Source organism: Lonchura striata, chromosome 10, assembly GCF_046129695.1.
Source record: "Lonchura striata isolate bLonStr1 chromosome 10, bLonStr1.mat, whole genome shotgun sequence".
Lineage (NCBI taxonomy): Eukaryota > Metazoa > Chordata > Aves > Passeriformes > Estrildidae > Lonchura > Lonchura striata.
In genome coordinates this window covers 25,588,164-25,608,890 of record NC_134612.1, presented here as the reverse complement: position 1 = coordinate 25,608,890, position 20,727 = coordinate 25,588,164, and the positions used below count along the sequence as shown (strand labels likewise).

Genomic DNA, 20,727 nt, shown 5'->3' with positions numbered 1-20,727 from the left:
TAGGAAAAACGTCCGGAATTCAATCTAGAAATCAAAGGAAATCTTCTACATTTAATAGGAAAAACGTCCAGAGTTCAGTCTAGAAATCAAATGAAATATTTTACATTTAATAGGAAAAACGTCCAGAGTTCAGTCTAGAAATCAAATGAAATCTTTTACATTTAATAGGGAAAACGTCCAGAGTTCAATCTAGAAATCAAATGAAATCTTTTACATTTAATAGGGAAAACGGCCAGAGCTCAATCTAGAAATCAAAGGAAATCTTTTACATTTCATAGGAAAAACGTCCGGAATTCAATCTAGAAATCAAATTAAATAGTTTACATTTAATAGGAAAAACGTCCAGAATGCAATCTAGAAATCAAATGAAATCTTTTACATTTCATAGGAAAAACGTCCAGAGTTCAATCTAGAAATCAAATGAAATATTTTACATTTAATAGGAAAAACGTCCGGAATTCAATCTCGAAATCAAATGAAATATTTTACATTTAATAGGAAAAACGTCCGGAATTCAATCTAGAAATCAAATGAAATATTTTACATTTAATAGGAAAAACTTCCAGAATTAAATCTAGAAATCAAATGAAATCTTTTATATTTAATAGGAAAAATGTCCAAAATTAAATCTAGAAATAAAATTATTTTATATTTAATAAATAGAAATATATACTTATTAACTATATTTATTAAATAAATAAATGTATATTCATTTCATGTAAATATATAATATATATTTTATATATATTATATATTATTATTTATATATATAAATAAATTAACTTTCACAATTACATATATAAATAAAATATATAGATATATATTTACTAAGCATATAAATAGAATAACTCCCACAATTAAATATATAAATAAAACATATGAACATATATCTATTAAATATATAAATATAATAACTTCCACAATTAAATATATAAATAAAAACTATATAACTAGAAAACTCTATAAATATATAAATAATAAAACTAAGATTATGAATGCGTAGTTTAAATAAAAGTATGTAATACCACATAGTAGAAAACTTAAAGTTTTAAAATATAATAATATATATAAAGCAAGATAAAAATTTTAAAACAGAAACTAGTCCTTCTTAACCTTCTTCTTCTTCATCATTTTCATACGTCAAAGTAATATTATGTAATTAAATTTTAAAAACCCACATTAGAAAACATGATAAGAGATTAAAATCATTTAAACCTCATTTCTTAATTAAGCAATTTAAAAAGAATTTTTTTTCTTTTTAAAAAGAAACGCATGACCGTTTTTTACCTCGTCCAGATAGAATACCCTAACTCTCACAACTTCTAAAACTGTGGCATAAATAAATAAAACCGAATAAATATCGAAATCCAAACGGAAAATGCCATCTGGGCTCCCAGGAGGAGGAAATTCCCATTCCTGAGGGAGCCCCTCCATGGCTGCAGGAGATTTCCAGGCAGGAGGGGCTGGGAATGCTGCACTGCCCTAAAGGAACGGTTTAATTAATGAATTAATTAATTATTAATTAATTAACGAGGGACTCTGCTCACATCCTTGGTGTCGGAGGCCAGAGCATCCCTCTGGCTGCCCCGGATGTCTCAAGCCCCTTAGCAGCAAACAAAATCCACCCGTAAATTCAATTTTGGCATGTGAGGGAGGCTGCCGACCTTACATGAGAAATTACAAGCAAAAAGGGTTTGCATGATGAATAATAAAGGAATTCGCACAGGGTGGGAAAGTGGAATTTTGGGGTTTTTTTAGAATGAAATTCAAAAGTGCAAGATGGAGGGATCTGAGCGTGCCCTGAGCGTTCTCCTTCTCCTCCATGTCTTGGTGTGATGGTGACACTTTTCTGTTGGTTTAGGATAGGGACACCTTATCCAACGTAGATTTTGGGTATTGGTACAGAAATTATAAATATGGCACACGTAATTTTGGGTATGTGATGTGGGAGGAGCCTGCCATGGCTTCAGTGCTAGCTGGGCCTCAGCAATCAAACAGAAACTATTCTAGACAAGGAAAAATAAACAACCTTGAGAACTTGGCTTCACACATTCCAAACCTCTTCTTCGCAGCTGGGAAAAAGAAAAAAGACTTTCACCCTCTGGGGGTCTTGCGAGGGAATCTTGGTGATTTTAAAGCCCCGGGTGATGCTGGGGGGCCGAGGCTGCTCCCCCAGGCTGCACACAGGGTGAAGGGGCCCGAAAATTCCTGCCAGGAAATTTGGGATGGGTTTGGCAACTTCTGCTTGGCACTGGCAGCCCCTGTGCTGAATCCCGGCGGGGTGGGGTGGAAATCCCAAATCCAAGGGCGGGATGTCCTCGGGGAGCTGCTCCCTGTGGGCCAGGTGGGCAGATGCTGGTTAGAAATGGAGAATATTCCCGTCTTTCTCCCCCAAAAAAGGGTGGTTTTGGAGCTGGATGGAGTGGATGAGGTCCCTCCAAGCCTGATGGGCTGTGTCAGGCGACTCTTGAGTTTTCTGGACTCCACCTAAGAGGAGAAACCCTTGGAGCTCGGGATTCGCTAGGGAGATGCTTGGCTCAATCTCCTCACCCAGCTGCAGGAAGCCACCCCTTCCCATTTCTCCATTTCTCCATTTTTTTCCATTTTTTTTTCATTTCTCCATTTCTCCATTTTTCCATTTCTCCATTTTTCCATTTCTCCATTTCTCCATTTTTCCATTTCTCCATTTCTCCATTTTTCCATTTCTCCATTTTTCCATTTCTCCATTTCTCCATTTTTCCATTTCTCCATTTCTCCATTTCTCCATTTCTCCATTTCTCCATTTTTCCATTTCTCCATTGTTCCATTTCTCCATTTCTCCATTTCTCCATTTCTCCATTTCTCCATTTTTCCATTTCTCCATTTCTCCATTTCTCCATTTCTCCATTTCTCCATTTCTCCATTTTTCCATTTCTCCATTTCTCCATTTTTCCATTTCTCCATTTCTCCATTTCTCCATTTCTCCATTTCTCCATTTCTCCATTGTTCCATTTCTCCATTTTTCCATTTCTCCATTTCTCCATTTCCCCATTTCTCCATTTCTCCATTTTTCCATTTCTCCATTTCTCCGTTTCTCCATTTTTTCCCCATTTTCCCCTTCCCTCAGCTCCTGCTGCATCCAGAGTGGTGCCAAAGTGCCGAGGGAGGCTTGGTGGCCCTCAGGAGCCGCGGAGGTGCCGAGGCTCCGCTGGCCGTGCCTCCAATGGCTCCAATCAAACCCAAATCAGCCTTGATGGCTTCAAGCTTCCTCCCGCTGCCTCTCCGAGGATAATTGCAATCAATAGGACGGATTGGCCTGGAAGAAGATCTGCAAATTCCGGAGTCAATTAGAGGAACGCTGGCAGGAGGGAACGCGGCTCAGGCAGACTCGGCGCTGACGGGCTGGGCAGGGAGGGATGGAATTGCCCACGGAATTTTGCTGCCCACAAGGCTTAGTGCTGCTAAAAGCTCATCCCTGCAGCTTCCAGGATTCCTGCAGCAGCTTTCAGGCTGGGGAAGGATGTGCTGGAATCTCTTATTTTATCTTTTCACCCTTGGAACGTTCCTGCCTGTGCTGAGGCCGATGGATGGTGGTTAGCCCGTCCCTGAGGAACCACACATCTCCAGACACTTGGACTCCTGCATTTCCAGAGTTTCAGGAAGTTGCATTTGTGTCCTCCAGGCTGTGCTGAGCCTCTGGAGGTGGGCATGGTGCTCCTGCTTCCCTCCCAGCTGTCCCATCAGTGACGGAGCCACCCTGGAAGGCAGCAGGGAGCACCCAGAGTCCTCAACTCCCCCTGGGGAGGGTGGAAAAGCCTCAGGGATGCGTTCAAAATCAGCTGGGAACCTCCTGGAGGTGTTCCAAAACTCTGGAAGTGGCACTTGGGGACGTGGTTTAACAGTGAAGACGATGGTGGTGGATTCATTTTGGGATTTGATGGTCTTTGAGGGCTTTCCCAATCTTAATGATTCCGTGGAAAGACTTCAGGGTTAACCCAGGATATTCCAGAAGCTGCAGGATGGAATTTAGCATGGACCATGTGAATACCTCCTTCTTGCCCGTGTCACTCTGAAAATGTGAAACTAATTCAAAGCATGAGCTAAAATCTCAAAATAATTTCCTAATTGGCCATGGGCAGAAATCTGATTTTCATGGATCAGGGCAGCCAGAATGGAGGAGGAATGTCTGGACCAGCTTGGCAAGAGGGATGGAGCCAACAGGTGCTTGTTCAAGCCACGTGGGAGTATTGGTGGAGCAGGATTTTTGGGAATGTGGGCTGGGATCCAGGCCAGACCTTTGGTGTAAAGCCTTGATCCACCTTGGAGCGCTGGCCCAGACGCTCAGGGAGCAAATATTGGCTTGGAGGTTGGCAGTGGGCTGGTTCTCACTGAAAATGATTTTTCACTGCTTGACTGAAGTGTGAGCTCCCTCCTCCCCAGGGATGTGGTGTTGTCTGGGATGGGAGCAGGGAAGAGCCAGGGATGAGCTCCTGGAAGGAATTTCTCCAGCCAGGAGCTGTCAGTGTGGCAACTTCTGCTTGCAGGAAATTGCATTGCTGTCATTGCTCAGCCAGACCTTCCCTGTCCACCTGGCAGCTCCTGTCCCTGCTGGACCTGAGCACCAAACTCCTCCCCAGGCACCTGGAAAAGGGAACTCCATCATCAGGGAGCTTCTCCAGGACAATGAATTTGTTGTGAGGCTTTGACACGGAAAAAGAAGAAACCCTTCTGAGCGTGGCCAAAGTGTGATTGTGCTGGGCTGGGATGAGCTGCAGGAATTCTCCATCCCTGCTGCACTTTGGCCACTTCCACCCAGCTCAAAGGTTGGCTGGGCCATTCCTGGTCCTGCCCAAGCGAGCAGTGCCATTCCCTGGGAAAACATCCAGAGGTGTTTTCCAGCTGCTCGCTGGGAATGCCAGACATTGGAGGGATGGGCTTCTGCTGCTTCCTCAACCAGGCCAGGCAAAACTCCCAGGATCAAAATTCCTGAGGGAAAACTCGATTCCCATCGCCGCTGCTGAGCCTTTCCTCCGAGGAAGTGGCAAACACAGGAGGGAACAGCCTATGGATTCTGCCTGGATGGGTGATTCTCCTTTTTCCCAGTGCTGCCATAATGTGAATTCCTCCAGGTGATGGAGCCCGGTCGGTTGGTGAGTGAATGTTTCCTGTGGGATGTGGAAAAGCTGGAAAAATGGGATTTTTCCAGCACTAATTGTGGTGCAGGCAGCAGTAAATCTCCCTTTAATGTGATGCTAAGGGATCGTTGTTGCGATCCGGCTGTGTAAAACCAGCAAAATTTATTGTAAATGAGTATTTTTGGTGGTTGGGAATCACAAGTAGGAAATCCAAAAGATTTCCAAGGAGAGGAGTGAGCCTTTAGGCCAGGCAAAATTTGGAATACCTCAGAACAGTGGTTTTTTATTTTTGTAAAAAATAGAGATTCTGGAGCCTTGCACTCCTCCCCTAATTCTTCAAATTCCCACTTGAACCCAAGTGTCTCAGGTTGGAATAGCAGCAGGCAGCAGGAATTTTGATTTCCCAGGATAATAATTATGTACTTAGGCAAATATTCCTTGCTTATTAAGTGGGATAAATGCAAGGCGGGGGGGGGTTTAGTTCTCACAACTGCCCTGTGCTGTGCAAAACCTGTTATTTTCCCTGTGGATGGAGAGGGTGGGTGTGGGATGGGGTGTCTGGAACACCAGAATTGTGGAAAACCCAGGTGCATGTGGAGGGAGAAACCGTAGGCAGAGGATATTTAAAAACCAGAGGAAAAGGGGTTTATTTAACCCCAACCACGCTGAAGATCTGCTGAGGAGCGCTGGAAAACCAGGATTGTGCTGACCCCAAAACGCCAGGGACCTCAGGGAGGTTCTAATCCTTCAAAATGATTTAAATATTTAAAGATTGGTTCAAATATTCTAAATAATGTTCCAAATGTCCCCCACGCCCTCGCAGAGTTTGTTGCCTCAGCAGTGATAAGAACTGCAGGAATTGTGATTTATTTCCTTCTTCCTCTCTGCCTGGATTTAAGGTGGTTTGGATTTAACTGGTTGGAAAAGCAGGTGCAGCGCTTGATCGTTTTTTAAAATTTGTGCAGAAACTCTGAAGAAACTGCTCAAAGCATCATTACTCCTACTCCTAACAGCAAAAAAAAACCCAGGAAAATTAATATCACTGACATAAATTTGTGTCCCATTTCCTCAGGATGTGCTGCAGCCCAAAAGAGCTTTAAGGGAGCGTCAGATTTAGTGGGGAAAATGGACTTTTTTGAGGAGAAAACCTCCTGAAAGGATATATAAAATCCCAGTGTAATTCACCAAAGTTGGGTGTAATCCTCTCTGGGAGGAAATGTGATTTCCCAGCTTCTCCCAGTGTCTCACTGTAGGTATTAATTTAATTTAATTTTATAAAAGGGATGCTGTTTGAAATAATCCCATCATCTGCTCATGCTCAGTTCAATGTTTTCCAAGGCTGGCCACTGTGATCCAGGAATTCCCGTGGGAATAATTATATTTCCAAACATTTCCACAGTCCTGGGCACAGCAACATTGCTGAGGGGGCTGAGGAGAACCAGAATTGGGTGTGTTCAGGCTCCTCAATCCCAACTAATTCTGCTTTTGTGCAGGAATTTTTTCAGTCAGAACTAAAAAGATTGAAAAATCTCTCTTCCAGCCCTGGCTCTGAAATCAATCCTGCTCCAGCAGAGCACCCACAAGACTCGGTGGGAAATGATTTTCCCTCTTCCAATTATCCTTTCACGTGAGGTGCTCCATAACCCCTCTTTCCCTGGAGGTTTTCCAGCTTTTTCCAAGCCCTGGGATCATTTTGGGGCACCTCATCTTTCCCTGGGGAGCCGTTTGCATCAGCAGAGTGGGAGAATTTTATTTATAGCCCCCATCTGGGAGTGCAGCTCGGTGATCTATAGATCTCCTTTAATGAGAAAATCACACCCAGGGCCGTTTATTCCTGCTGTTCTCTGGGAAATCTGAGAGGAAATAGGATTTCCAAGGAAAGAGAAGTGCCAGGCCGAGATTTAATCCCCTCTATGGCAGAGGCAATGTTAAAAAATAAAAGAGAACTCTATTAAAGTGCTGGGTTCTTTATGCACACAAAAGCTGCTGCTGTGTGTGGCCCCTGGGGAACCCAAATGCTTTTAGTGAGTTATTAAAAATTGAATCCAAACTTTTTATTCCGTGTAATTCCTATATTGGATTTATTAAAGAGGGATTTGGGGAAATGGCAGCATTCCATACTGGGGTCATCCTCTTCTCTGGCTGCTTGGCCTGGCAGGTGTTTGATCATCCACTGCTCTGAGGAGTGCAGAAAACAAAATAATTGTGGGAATCGTTTTTCCATCTGGAATTCTCTGCGCTCTGCATTTGCATGAATGCATAATATCCAAGCTTGTAGCATTTTTCCTGGCTCATTCCAGCTGCTCTTTCCTTTCGTCTGCTGCTGTCTCATCTATTATTTCTCAGTTTAAAAGCAGAAAAGCGACTTTCAGCTGGGCCTTTTCCTGAGAGGAGCATTCCCAGCTTGGCACTTCCCTAGGCTGGCCTGGCAGCTGCTGGGAGCAGCAAAAATCCTGCTGGAAAAACACCTCCAGCACCTTGCCCAAGGGTCTGTTTCTGGGAAGGGCAGAGTAGGTGGAAACCAGGGCATGCTCCTGAAAATCTTGGCTACAGCCGTGACCCCCCGTTCTCCTGGAATTCCTCTGAATCCATCCTCAAGTGGCCCAACTGGCTGACATTTCCATATATTAATAATATTGAAATGGCTCTAAACAGGTGCTCAGAGCTCAGCCAGCCCTTCTCCTGCTCAGAGGCTGCAGGAATTGTGCCTGTTCCCAGGAAATGCCAATCCAGGCTGGCCAAAAATCACATGGATGAGGGTTTCCTTCCTTTCACACCTGTCCCCATGTGCCGTGTTCCATGTAAATGAATATATTGTGCCCGGTGAGTTTGGGAATCATGGAGGCCTTTGGGAGCTCTGGAGACCTTTGGGACCTCTGAGAGACTTTGGGAATTCTGGGGTCTTTGGCAGCTCTGGAGACCTTTGGGAATTCTGGGGTCTTTGGGAATCATGGAGGCCTTTGGGAATTCTGGAGACCTTTGGGAGCTCTGGGAGATTTTGGGAATTCTGGAAGGCTTTAGGAGTTCTGGAGGACTTGGGGAATCCTGGAGGTCTTTGGAAATTCTGGAGGCCTTTGGAAGCTCTGGAGACCTTTGGGAGCTCTGGGAGACTTTGGGAGCTCTGGACACCTTTGGGTACTCTGGAGACCTTTGGGAGCTCTGGAGACCTTTGGGAACTCTGGAGGCCTTTGGGAATTCTGGGGTCTTTGGGAATCATGGAGGCCTTTGGAAGCTCTGGAGGCCTTTGGGAGCTCTGAGAGACTTTGGGAGCTCTGGAGACCTTTGGGAACTCTGGAGGCCTTTAGGAGTTCTGGAGGACTTGGGGAATCCTGGAGACTTTTGGGAATTCTGGAGTCTTTGGGAGCTCTGGGAGACTTTGGGAATTCTGGAGACCTTTGGGAATTCTGGAGGCCTTTGGGAGCTCTGGACACCTTTGGGTACTCTGGAGACCTTTGGGAATTCTGGAAGACTTTAGGAATTCTGGGAGATTTGGGAACTGGAGACTTTTGGGAACTCTGAAGACCTTTGGGACCTCTGAGAGACTTTGGGAATTCTGGGGTCTTTGGGAATTTTGGAGGCTTTTGGGAGCTCTGGGGGACTTTGGGAACTCTGGAGACCTTTGGGAACTCTGGGAGACTTTGGGAATTCTGGGACCTTTGGGAATCCTGGAGACCTTTGGGAACTCTGTAGACCTTTGGGAGCTCTGGGGTCTTTCGGATCTCTGAACTCGGAGCCGGCGCTGCCGGAGGATCCCTCACCTTGCCCAAGGCCCCGTCAGTGGCTTTGGTGGCCCTGGGTTTGTGCAGGACCAAAGCAGAGCAGGAGCACACGGAGGCCTGGATCCAAGCTGGCAGCTCCCCGTGCCCTGATCCCGAGGGAATCCCAGGGACGAGGAGCCAGAGGCAGCAGCTGCAGCTTTAGAAGAGGATTTTGGTTGTGACAGGCGTGGATGTGGAGGGAAATCTGGAAGCATGTAACTGCTGGGGAAAACCACAATTTCCTGGAAAAGAAACCTTCCCTTGGGAAAGGCACCGGGAGTATCCCAGTGCTGCTGTTGCCAGCGTGGAGAGGAGAATTCCTGGGAGAAGCTGAGCACTCCTGTGCTCCCCAGCACAGCAGGGAGATCTCTGGTCCCTCAGAGCTGCAGCTCCCTGCTGCAGCACCCAGTCTTCCCATTGCCAGGGATGCCTCAGGTTTAGCTTTGCATTTTTCAGATTCTGAAATAAGACTTGATAAAGTTCTAATTAGACAACTCCAAGGTGCCAATGGAGCAGAACTGATCCCAGGGAGAGCCCCCGGGAGCGCTCGTGCATTTTGGGACCATTTTGGGTCATCTGGGGTTTGTTTTGGGACCATTTTGGGTCATCTTGGGTTCATTTTGGGACCATTTTGGGTCATTTGGGTGCAGCCCTGGCTGGGCTCTGGTGTTGCCCAAGGTGGATCCATGGAGGAGATCCTTTAATAAATCCCTGCTTTATTCTGGGACTCTGCCCAGCCTCTGCTCCAGCTCAGCCTGCACAAATCATCACCATCTCCTTTCCTTCCCTTTCTCCATTTCCTCCTGGAATTCCAGCTGTGCTTCCAGAGCCAGGCTCAGCTCCAGCCCAGCCTGAGCCTCTCCTCCTTCCCAATCCCTCTGCCATCCCGTGGCTCCATCCCAAAACAAAACTGCAGCTCACACCTTGGTGCTCATCCCAGTGAAGCCTCTGAAACCTTTCCTGGGAATTCCTGCCACCAGGACCTCCATGGCTCAATTCAAAGGCTCGATCCGATGGTGTCAATGGCCAAAAAACAAAAAAAAAAATCCCAAATCCAGCCTCTAATGGCCCCTCACGTGTCTGTCTGTAAAAACTGGCCCGATTCCAGCAGACACCTTCAAATGAACCAGCCTGGATCTCCATCCTGTGGAAAGATTCCAGGAAAACTCAGGGAGCAGGAAAAGCTGCAGGCTGCCAGAGCAAGAAAAGAATGCCTGAGGTAGAACAAGACCGGGGAAAAAAAAAAAGGAGATTTAAGAGACCAGAGTTGTTTTCTTGCTCTTATATGGTGCTGCTGTGCCACCAGCAGCTCCCTCGCTCCGTGACTAATGAGGCTCAGCTGGGATCCACCCGTGCTTATCCTGTTATTTTTAGCTTTTTCCAGCCTCCTTTTTCCAGGCTCGCTGTGCCTGCCCCGTCTCATTTGAATTACTGAGGCTGCACCCTCGGTGGCTGTCCAGAGCAGGCAGGAATGGGATTTCTCATCCCTCAGGGAATTGTTTTTGGAGCTGGCAGTGACACCCCTTGAGGAAGAATCACCTTTGTGAGCCAGGCAGCTCCAGACCAGAGGATTCGTTTTTTTTTTCCTTTCTCCCAGGGACCCTAGGTTTGGGAGACAAACTCCAAAAATCATCTTTACGTCCACTTTTTAAAGGCTGGAAATGGAAAATGATCCTGAAGCAGGAGCAGGGCTTTGATCAGCCTGGGAGAAGAGGGATTCTATGGAAATGGGAGCAGGTACAGAAATCCCACATCCTCTCCTTAGCAACCATTACGTTCCTGGTCTGGGGCCAAAAGCCATTTCTGGATGGAATCAGAAACCTTCAAATCGTGGCAAAATCCCTGGAACTGCAGGCTGGCCATGCAGGCAGAGGGAACAGAGCTGATTTAAATCCGGGGGATTCGTTAATTCATTAATTAATCCTGAGTGTGGAGAGTCTGGTGTGCCGCACCTGCATTTATCCAGCCACAAAAGCCACACTGGGTTTGCCCCATCCTTCCCAAAATCCCTGATCCCAGCAGGGTTGGAACCTCTGGGGATTTGGGGACACTTGGGTGCTGGTTTTAAGAAGGCCCCTCAAAAAAAGTGGATTTCTGCCAAAAAACTTTGGAGTTATGGGCATCAGCCTCAGGAGCTGGGGGAAAAATCCCCTTTTATTTTCGTCCTGACCATGACTCAGAGGAAGATTTGTCCCTCAAAGTCACTCCTTCTTTGAGGAGGCGTCTAAAGGCCGCTGCTGGCACCTGTTTGGCTCAGGATATTCCTATTTTTGGTGTTTGGCTCTATTTAGAAAGACAATTTTTCATCCCACGTCCACTTTGTAGCGTGCTGTGTTTGTTTTTGCAGCCTGCGAGAACCGGTCCTGGGCTTTTGCCACCCCTTTTGCAATTAAAATTACAAAATAAAGCCATAAAGAAGTGAGGCCTCTCGGCTGCTCCCACCAGGAAGCACAAAGGGAATAGAAAAGGATGGATGGGCTGGAAGTGATAGCAGTGGGATAATCCTCATTCCCAGATTTTGCCCTCTGGCTCAGTGCTTTATTTCTAATTAATAACCTGATTTTTGTTGTTGGCTGAATGCAGGTGCAGCACAGTGGACATTCTACGCTCAGGACTAATTAATTAATGAATCCCCTGGATTTAAATCAGCTTGGGCTTCCCTCAGCCTGAAATTCCAGGGATTTTGCCACAATTCAAAGGGCTTTGTATTCCAATCCAGAAATATTTCCCAGAGCAGTAATTTAAGTGTTGAGGAGGGGACATGGAGTTTCTGTTTGTGCTCCCAATCCAGCAAGGATTCCAAATAATTCCTGCTGTCCCACCCTTCTGTCCTTCATCCTCAGGGAAAATCCCTTGTTGGGCCATTTTTTCCCCTCTTGGAAAAATCCATTAATTCCCCTCCCTGCTGCTGATTTAATGGGGCTGGAGGGGACGATTTTGCATTTTTCAAATCTCTTTCCAAACATTGCAAATTTACATTGGAAAAATGAAAATGAACCAAATATATGGGAGAGGAGGGATGGGGAAATTTGGCTGGATGTGCTGCCCATGGATTTGATCAGGGCTGATAGAAAATCCTAAATTTGTTATCAGCGATCAGATGAGGGTGTTCCTTTGAATGATTTTGGTTTATTCTGGATTACTACAGATACAGCTGAAACTCTGGGAGCCTTTTCCAGATGGCTTTGGGATTCCAGTCCCAAATTGGGACTGGACTTGGAATTGGGAATTCCAGTCCAGCCCAGGCTGGAGCAGAAAATGGGATTTGGAGGCGGAGTCGATTCCCTGGAATCGCGTGCCGGGTGTGGATGCCCCGGCTGGCAGTGCCAGGATGCTCCTGGCAGAGGCACAGGGATGAGCTGGGGCACAGCAGCTGCAGGCAGGGATGCTCTGAGCTCCTCCAGGATTGGGAATTCCGTGGGAAAAGCTGTGCCTGCTCTGGTTTGGGTGAGGTTTCCCTGGGGTTCAGCTCAGGCAGATCCCCCCCAGCCCAATCCCTCTGTTTTCCTGGAGTGTCAGGTCTGCACTGCCTGTGTGTGCCAGCCAAAACCTGGGAAAATCGTTTGGAGCCAATGGGATTTGCTACAAATCCTCTCCCAAACTGTGCTGCGGAGCGAGGAGTTTGTGAATTTATTGATGCTCAGATAAAACCTGATTTTTCCCGCTGGTGTTCTCCATAGATCCTGCACTCTGGGAATGCTGCATTTCCAGAAGAACTGTTGATTCCTAACAATAGAAATAAATCAGGTTGCAAGGAGGCAGCTGGAGCTTTTCCATGCTGTCTCCCCACACTCCTGAAGTGCTGGAGGTAAATTGATGGAGACAGGGAATGGTTTGGGTGGGAAGGAATTTCAAGGTGATCCAGTCCAAATCCCTGCCACAGGGACGCCTGCAGCTATCCCAGGCTGCTCCAAGCCCTGTTCTTGGACACTCCCAGGGATGATCAATCCTTGGGAAAATCCATTCCAGGGCCTCACAGGGAAGAATTTCTTCCCAGTATCCCATTTAACCTGTGGCAGTGGGAGCCATTCCCTGTGTCCTGTCCCTGGAGCCCCTCCAGGCCCTGGCAGGGCTCTGAGCTCTCCCTGGATCCTTCCCTGCTCCATTCCCAGCAGTGAATCCTTGGTGGGCTCGGACCTCACCACCAGAGCTCCTGGAAATTCCCTTTCAAAGCACTTCTGATCCAGCTTTAGAAGTTGTCCCACTGAAAATGAAGTGTGAGTGGTACCGTGGAGCCATCCTGGATGGCTTCCATGGAAAAATCTGTTTGTTTTCCATATGTTTGGTGGCTTTTATATCACTGGGGAGTTATAAATACTTGGGTGGCTTCAATGAGTCCCTGCAGTTCTCTGAGAAGTGTTTCAGTCAAGAGAGGGAATTGCTGTATCCTTCTGCTCCAGGTTTTTAGGGAAGGGAGAACCCTGGTTTGGTTGTGTGTTTTTATCCCAAATCCATCTCTGGTGCTTCAGGTGGGGTTGGAAAGGACTTTGGAAAATTCCAGGGATGTGAAAAAGGCTTGGAAAAGGGAGGGATATTTGGTCTTTAACCTGCTGGAGGTTTATTCCCACCTGGAACAGAGAAACACATCCAAAATGAGGGAAAAGCCCTGGGCATCATCTTCCTCCAGTAAAAAAGGAATAGTGCAGAGCATTATCCATGGATGTAATCCAAACAAATACTCCCCTTTCCAACAGATGTCGGGTATTAACTGATTAAAAATAATCGCTTTTTTCTTTATTTTTCTTGCTGGATTTAAACCCAGAGAAAGCTTAACTGGGCTTAAAGAGGAGCTAAATCCCTCACTCCCAGGAAATCATCAGCAAATAGAGCTGAAATCCCGGGATGCTGGGTATAATTCCTGCTTGCTGTGCTTGGGAAGCCTTTGGGAGCCCTGCAGGAGCATCCTGGAGGTGCTGGGGCTGGCCTGGGCCTTGTCCCTGTCTCTCCCTCTGACGGGTGTTTTCCCTGAGGATCAACATCCCAGAGGGTTCCATGGAGCTGCTCCAGGGCTGGAGCCAGGCTGGGAGAGCTGGGAATGTTCCTCTGGAGAAGGGAAAACTCCAGGGAGAGCTCAGAGCCCTGGGAATGTTCCCCTGGAGAAGGGAAAACTCCAGGGAGAGCTCAGAGCCCTGGGAATGTTCCCCTGGAGAAGGGAAAACTCCAGGGAGAGCTCAGAGCCCTGGGAATGTTCCTCTGGAGAAGGGAAAACTCCAGGCAGAGCTCAGAGCCCTGGGAATGTTCCTCTGGAGAAGGGAAAACTCCAGGGAGAGCTCAGAGCCCTGGGAATGTTCCTCTGGAGAAGGGAAAACTCCAGGGAGAGCTCAGAGCCCTGCCAGGGCCTGAAGGGGCTCCAGGAGAGCTGGAGAGGGGATGGGGACAAGGATGGAGGGACAGGAACAGGGAATGGCTCCCAGTGCCATTGATTGGGAGATTGGGAATTGGGAATTCCTGGCTGGAATAGGACACAGGGAATGCCCGGGTTAGATGGGATATGGGGAAGGAATTCTTGGCTGGGAGGGTGGGGAGGGGCTGGGGTGGATTTTCCCAGGGATTCATCATCCCTGGCAGTGCCCAAGGCCAGGCAGGGCTCGGAGCAATTTGGGATAGGGGAAGGTGTCCCTGCCCATGGCAGGGGTGGGGCTGGATGGGTTTTAAATTCCTTCCAAACCAAACCCATTCCCCGATCCCGCAATTCTCTGAGAACTGAGACAAAACGTTCCCAGCTCTTGGACTCCTCCCTGATTTTCACCTGCTCCAGCGGCGTATTTATTTTGGGATTTGAAAAAAAAAAAAAAAAAATAAAATCACTAATTGAGCCTGGCTTTTGTATCAGCCGGGTGCGTTGGCCAACACCAGCCTGGAAAACAAACCTTCCTACCTGCAAAGGCCCCGCAGGGAACGCCTGTGGGCAGGAAAACATTCCTGGTGTTTCCAGCAGCAATTCCATGTCTGGCCTGCCTCGCTGCTGCTCCTGCTTCTTCCCATTCCCATTCCCATTCCCATTCCCATTCCCATCCCCATCCCAAGGGTTTGTGGATGCAGCTCTTGCAGCTGAGGGGGGGGTCAGAGCACGACACGAGCGTGTAAAAAGAAATGTGGGAAATGCCAAAAACGCCGGGAAAAGGGCTGGACGAGGAGGGAGGGAAGGAGCAATAGCCCGGGCTCTTCCCTCCCTCCTGCACGGCTCCCGGCGCCGGGAATGGGAGGGATCGCCTTCCCTGGCCCTTTATCCCTTTGAAGGAGCTTTTTTCCCAGCGGGAATGAGGATGGGAGAGCCGCTAACCTCCCTGCGCTCCTCCCTCCGCCCGTTAATGATTTCCCTGCAGCTGGGGCAGCCAGGAAAAGCAAAACACTTGGGAATTCCCTGGGACGAGGTTTGGGACGTGCCGAGGGCTCTTATGAGCTTAAGAGTGGAAGGAAAAAAAATCCTAAAAATACAAGCCCAGAAGCAAAAATTCTCTCTTTTCCCCCAGAGTTTGGGATACCAGCTGTTTCCTCCTTCTGCAGAGGAATAATTGAGGGAATTCTGCTGTCTCAGGGGAAGAATTTGGGTGTCTGGCATGTGCTGCCTGTGCCATGGATTGAATTCCCATGCCCTGAGGCCAGGAATCGGGTCTGGCTGGTTCCTGGTGCCCACCTCACCTCCAGGGCACATCCCCAACCCCTCTGCACTGGGAACCCAGCCCTGGAGGGGTTTGGAGGGCAGGGTGTCACCCCAGTGCTGTGTCAGCCCCTCTGGAGATGTTCTCCAGGGATTTCCGAGCCACACCTTCCTAACCCAAAGCTGGTTTGGGGGGGAAAACTTGTCTGGATCATCTCACAGGTGGCATCAGGCACCTGAAATGAGGATAAGCAATGCAAAGCAGAAATCCATTCTTTTTGAGGCATCCCTGGGGAGCTTTTCCCAGTGGAAAGGGGCTGCTGGAGGTCGTGGAGCTGCCCACAGGGTTGTGGCTCCGTGGGAAGCAGCGGCCTGGGCTCATCCCTCATCCCTCATCCCTCATCCCTCATCCCTCATCCCTCATCCCTCATCCCTCATCCCTCATCCCAGAGCTGACCCAGCTGGAAAGCTGCCAGGAACCTTTCCCTCCTTTTAATCCTCTCAGCTTTAATCATGACCTGCCTGGCCACCTCCTTCCTTCCTGCCAGGGAATGTAAAGCAGACACAGAGGAGCAAATCCAGGGGTTGAGGATAATTCCTGGCCTTTTCCACCCCCGAGGATAATTCCTGGCCTTTTCCACCCCCGTGGCTGGCTCCGTGTCCTGGGGGGATCCTGCCTGCTGCAGCAGGTGAACGTGCCTCTCTCTGGCATCATTTTTTTTTTCCAAAAAGGAGAAATTTTTGATTCCTGGGGGAGCCACCCCAGCCCTGGGAATGGGGAGGTTGGCACCAAGCTTTGGGTCAGCACTGGACCTTCTCCGTTCCCAGCAGTGACTCCTTGGTGGGCTCAGACCTCACCTCCAGAGCTGCTGGAAATTCCCTTTTAAGCACTTCGGATCCAGCTTTAGAATTTGTCCCACAGAAAATGGAACCTGTGTGCTACCATTGAGGGGAGGGACTGGGAGTTTTCCTTGTGATGCACAGAATAAATGGAATTTATGTAATGCGTGGAGCCGCTTTTAGCTTGCACAGATCCTTCTCCAAACAAAGCCAAGGTTATGCAGAAAATTGCAGAGTGGGGATGGTTTATTTGGATGACTTTTTATTTTGATGTCTGCTTGAATGGGATCCTCTGCAGATCCAGGAAAAACCAAGGATGACTTCACGCTCTCTTAAAAATTTATGCAGAATATATTAATTTTTTCTTTTTAAATGAAGTGTCTTTATTTTATTTTTTTTTTTTTAAGCTCTACTGCTGCAGGGGAGAGAGAGCACTGCGGGGGGGAGGGTCTGGGGGTTGCCTCCATCCCTGCCCCAGCTGCACAGGGACTCCAGGGATTCTCCATCCATCCTCCCACAGCTGCTCCAGCCTGTCTGTGCTGGTGGGAAGCTGGGAAAGCTGGGGCAGGGTGATGATCCCACAAAGGCCTTTTTCTTTTTAGAGGCACATCTGGTGTGGGGGAATCAAATCCGAGCTGCCCTGAGCAAGCGTTCCTGGATTTAGCCATGCGAATCCCTGAACAGCTGGGCCTAGGAGCAGGATAAATCCCTGTGTGCCAAGGAAAGGAGGGAAAAATGGAATTTCTGCTGTTCCCTGCCTGGCTGGGAGTGCCCAGGGCATGGTGTGAGCCCAGCCTGTGGCCCCACCAGCGCTCTCTGGGTGTTTTAGTGCCGCTGTGCCCAGACAAAACAAGGACCTAAAATGATATTTGGTGTGTCCTCCCCCTCCAGGCTTGTAAATGAGGATGTTTGGGTTCGTGTTGTGCTTGGAAAAGCCCCCCAAGATCACCCAGTGCTCACTGAGCCGCATTCCCCAGGGCTCGGGTTCATCCCCACCCACTCGTTTTTCGAACCTTCCCAGGGATGTGACTCCAGCACTGCCCTGGGCAGCCCCTTCCCGTGCTTAACCCCCCTTCAGAGCAGGAATTCTCCCTGGAGCCCAGCCTGGGCTTTTCCCCCGTGTCCCGGGGCTTTCCCTGCCCCAAGCCCGGCCGGGGCCAGGTGGGCGCCGGGGCCGAGCTCCGCTCCGTCCCTGCCGGCTGCAGGAGGTCCAAATAACCGGGAATGTAGGGCAGGGCCTCTCGCGGAAATCCCGCTCGCCGTTTCCGCGGCAGCCGGCGCAGGGAGGCGGCCGGGGCCGTTCTCCAGCGCCGGCCGCTCCGGGGCTCCGGGGCCGCGCTCCATCCCCGCCGGGGGGACCGGGGGGACCGGGGGACCGGACCCGCAGCTGCCGCAGCCCCGCCGGGGCCGGGGGAGCCTCCCCGTGCCCAGGGGGGGTTTGAGGGTTTTTTTATTCCTCCTCCCGGAGAGGAGCGCGGCCGCGGCAGCCCCGCCCGGAGCGGCCCCGGCCCGGCCCCCGCCGCGCTCCCGGCGCCGCCGCTGCGCAGGCGGAGCAGCGCGGCCGCATCCATCTTCCCGGGCTGCCTCCTCCTCCTCCTCCTCCTCCTGCTGCTGCTGCTGCTGCCTTCTCCCCATCCTCCCCATCCTCCTCCTCCTCCCCCGCCGGGGCCGCGGCGGCTGCGGGCGCTGCCGGCGGGGCGGCGGCGGCGGATGATGCACCGAGATGGTTCACCAGGAAAACTGCTCCTACCAGGTAAGGGGCGAGCGGGCCTGGCCCCCGGCCCCGGGCAGCTGCGGACAGCCCCGGCCCACCCCCGGCCGGAGCCAGACCCGCTCTGTGCCACCCCCGGGGCTGCGGCAGCGCGGGGCCGCCGCTTCGGGCTCGCACCGAGCATCCCGGGGTTCGCTCCGAGCACCCCGGGGTTCGCTCCGAGCATCCCGGGAATCGCTCCGAGCATCCCGGGAATCGCTCCGAGCATCCCGGGAATCGCTCCGAGCATCCCGGGGTTCGCTCCGAGCATCCCGGGGTTCGCTCCGAGCATCCCGGGGTTCGCTCCGAGCATCTTGGGGTTCAGTCCGACCATCCCGGGGTTCGCTCCGAGCATCTTGGGGTTCGCTCTGAGCATCTTGGGGTTCGCTCCGAGCATCCCGGGAATCGCTCTGAGCATCTTGGGGTTCGCTCCGAGCATCTCGGGGTTCGCTCTGAGCATCCCGGGGTTCGCTCCGAGCATCCCGGGGTTCGCTCTGAGCATCTTGGGGTTCGCTCCCAGCATCCCGGGGTTCGCTCCGAGCACCCCGGGAATCGCTCCGAGCATCCCGGGGTTCGCTCTGAGCATCTTGGGGTTCAGTCCGACCATCCCGGGGTTCTCTCCGAGCACCCCGGGGCTCGGCGGGCAGAGCAGCCCCGGAGCTTTTGTGCTCGCCATGTGATGTTGAGGGGCGCAGCGGGGCCGGGGATGCCCCCATCCCTCTCTGCCTGCATCCCGCTGCCTTCCTGCCGGGATAAAGCCGCTCCCGGGAAGCGGGAGAGCCGCGGGGTCGCAGTGCCGGAGCTGCCGCAGCGCGGGGATGTGTCTCCTTCGGAGCGTTTCCTGCGCTTCCCACGGTTCTGCGAGCGCAGGACGGCGATTCACGGGCTGCTCGGGCTCCGCAGGAACCGGCCACGGCGGGGGTCGTGACCGGCCCCGGGCTCCCCGGGCTCCCCGGGCTCCCCGGGCTGCGGAACATCGCGGGGATCTCGGTGGGAACTTGGGGGCTGGGCTGGACTTGGGGCTTCATTTCCCTCTGGAGAGAGGATGGGCGAGAGGATGGATGAGAGGATGGGGAGAGGATGGGGGAGAGGATGGGCGAGAGGATGGGGAGAGGATGGGGGAGAGGATGGATGAGAGGATGGGGGAGAGGATGGGGGAGAGGATGGATGAGAGGATGGGGAGAGGATGGGGGAGAGGATGGGGAGAGGATGGGGGAGAGGATGGGGAGAGGATGGATGAGAGGATGGGTGAGAGGATGGATGAGAGGATGGATGAGAGGATGGGGGAGAGGATGGGGGAGAGGATGGGTGCTGTGGGTGCACCTGCTCGAGAAGCAGCTCAATTAGGGGCTCGGTGGCTCAATTAGGGCTTTGATGGCACATTTAGGGGCTCGATGGCTCATTTAGGGGCTTGGTGGCTTAATAGGGGATCGGTGTCACATTTAGGGGCTCGATGGCTCAATTAGGATCTCGGTGGTTCATTTAGGGGCTCGATGGCTCATTTAGGGGCTCGGTGGCTCAAAACGGGCTCGGTGGCACATTTAGGGGATCCATCACTCATTTAGGGGATCGATGGCTCATTTAGAGGCTTGGTGGCTCATTTAGGGGCTTGGTGTCACATTTAGGGGCTCGGTGGCTCAATTAGGGTCTCAGTGGTTCATTTAGGGGCTCGGTGGCTCATTTAGGGGCTTGGTGGCTTAATAGGGGATTGGTGTCACATTTAGGGGCTCGATGGCTCAATTAGGGTCTCAGTGGTTCATTTAGGGGCTCGGTGGCTCATTTAGGGGCCCGATGGCTCATTTAGGGGCTCGGTGGCACCGTCGGATTATTAAATGCACCAGCACCTGTCCCTCTGGCTGAGCAATGCCTTTGCCTGGGTGCAGTGAGGGTGCTTTGGAGAACCCCCATTCCCAAACATGCCCAGAGCCGGAGCCTCAGCGAGCAGGGCCTTGCCCAGGCCAGCGCCCCTTCCTTGTTTTCCCTCCGTTCCCGTGTTTCCTTCCAACCTCAGGCCGTGTTTTCCAGCAAAATATCTCAGATGCAAAATATCTCGCGAAGGGAAAAGATACGAAAACAGAGAGGAGCTGAAATGATTTTTTTTTTTTTTTTTTACGGAATATTTTCAGTCTAGCAATTGTGGAAGTGAATTTCTATTTTTAACCTCTTTGGAAATAAAAATATCCTGGGGGTTTTTTGTTGGTTTTTTTGTTGTTGTTGTTGTTGTTTTTTTTCTTTCCCCCAGCCTTTTGATTTTCCCTGCAGCTCCGAGCCTGTTGCTCTGGACAGCCGGGATAAATGGTGCCATTGTTTGGGAGCAGCGGATGTTTTCCCAGCATACTCAGGAACGCAGGGGTTAAAGGTTGGGCATTGTTTCCCGGCTGGAAAAGCTCCGGGGGGGTGGGATGATGGTGATGATGGTGATGATGATGATGGTGATGATGATGATGGTGATGATGATGATGGTGATGATGATGCCGAGCTGCGGCACAGGTCCGGCCAAAATCCGCCGCCTTTCCCTGCTGCCATCCCCTGCTTGTTTATGGATTGGCTCCTCTCCTCCAAACCCATCAATATCGGGGGGAAACCAACCAGAAACCACGCAAAATCCTAGGGAAAAAAAGAAAATAGGGAATCATCTTTTCAATTAAAGTGTGTTTCCAAACC

At 50.4% G+C, this 20,727-nt stretch overlaps 1 protein-coding gene across 2 annotated transcripts in view; it reads left to right on the top strand.

Annotated features, from left to right (window-relative positions):
- SCHIP1 (schwannomin interacting protein 1) overlaps positions 1 to 20,727 on the top strand; it is a 45,515-nt gene that overhangs the window by 5,141 nt on the left and 19,647 nt on the right. Inside the window, exon 1 of one of the 2 annotated variants that reach the window (XM_077785758.1) lies at positions 17,850 to 18,066. The exons of the other annotated variant lie outside the window; for it this stretch is intronic. Within the exon in view, the coding sequence (XP_077641884.1) occupies positions 18,037 to 18,066 (30 nt within the window). The 5' untranslated portion in view covers positions 17,850 to 18,036. Of the gene's footprint in view, positions 1 to 17,849; positions 18,067 to 20,727 lie in introns of those variants that run through there. 2 annotated transcript variants of the gene reach the window in all.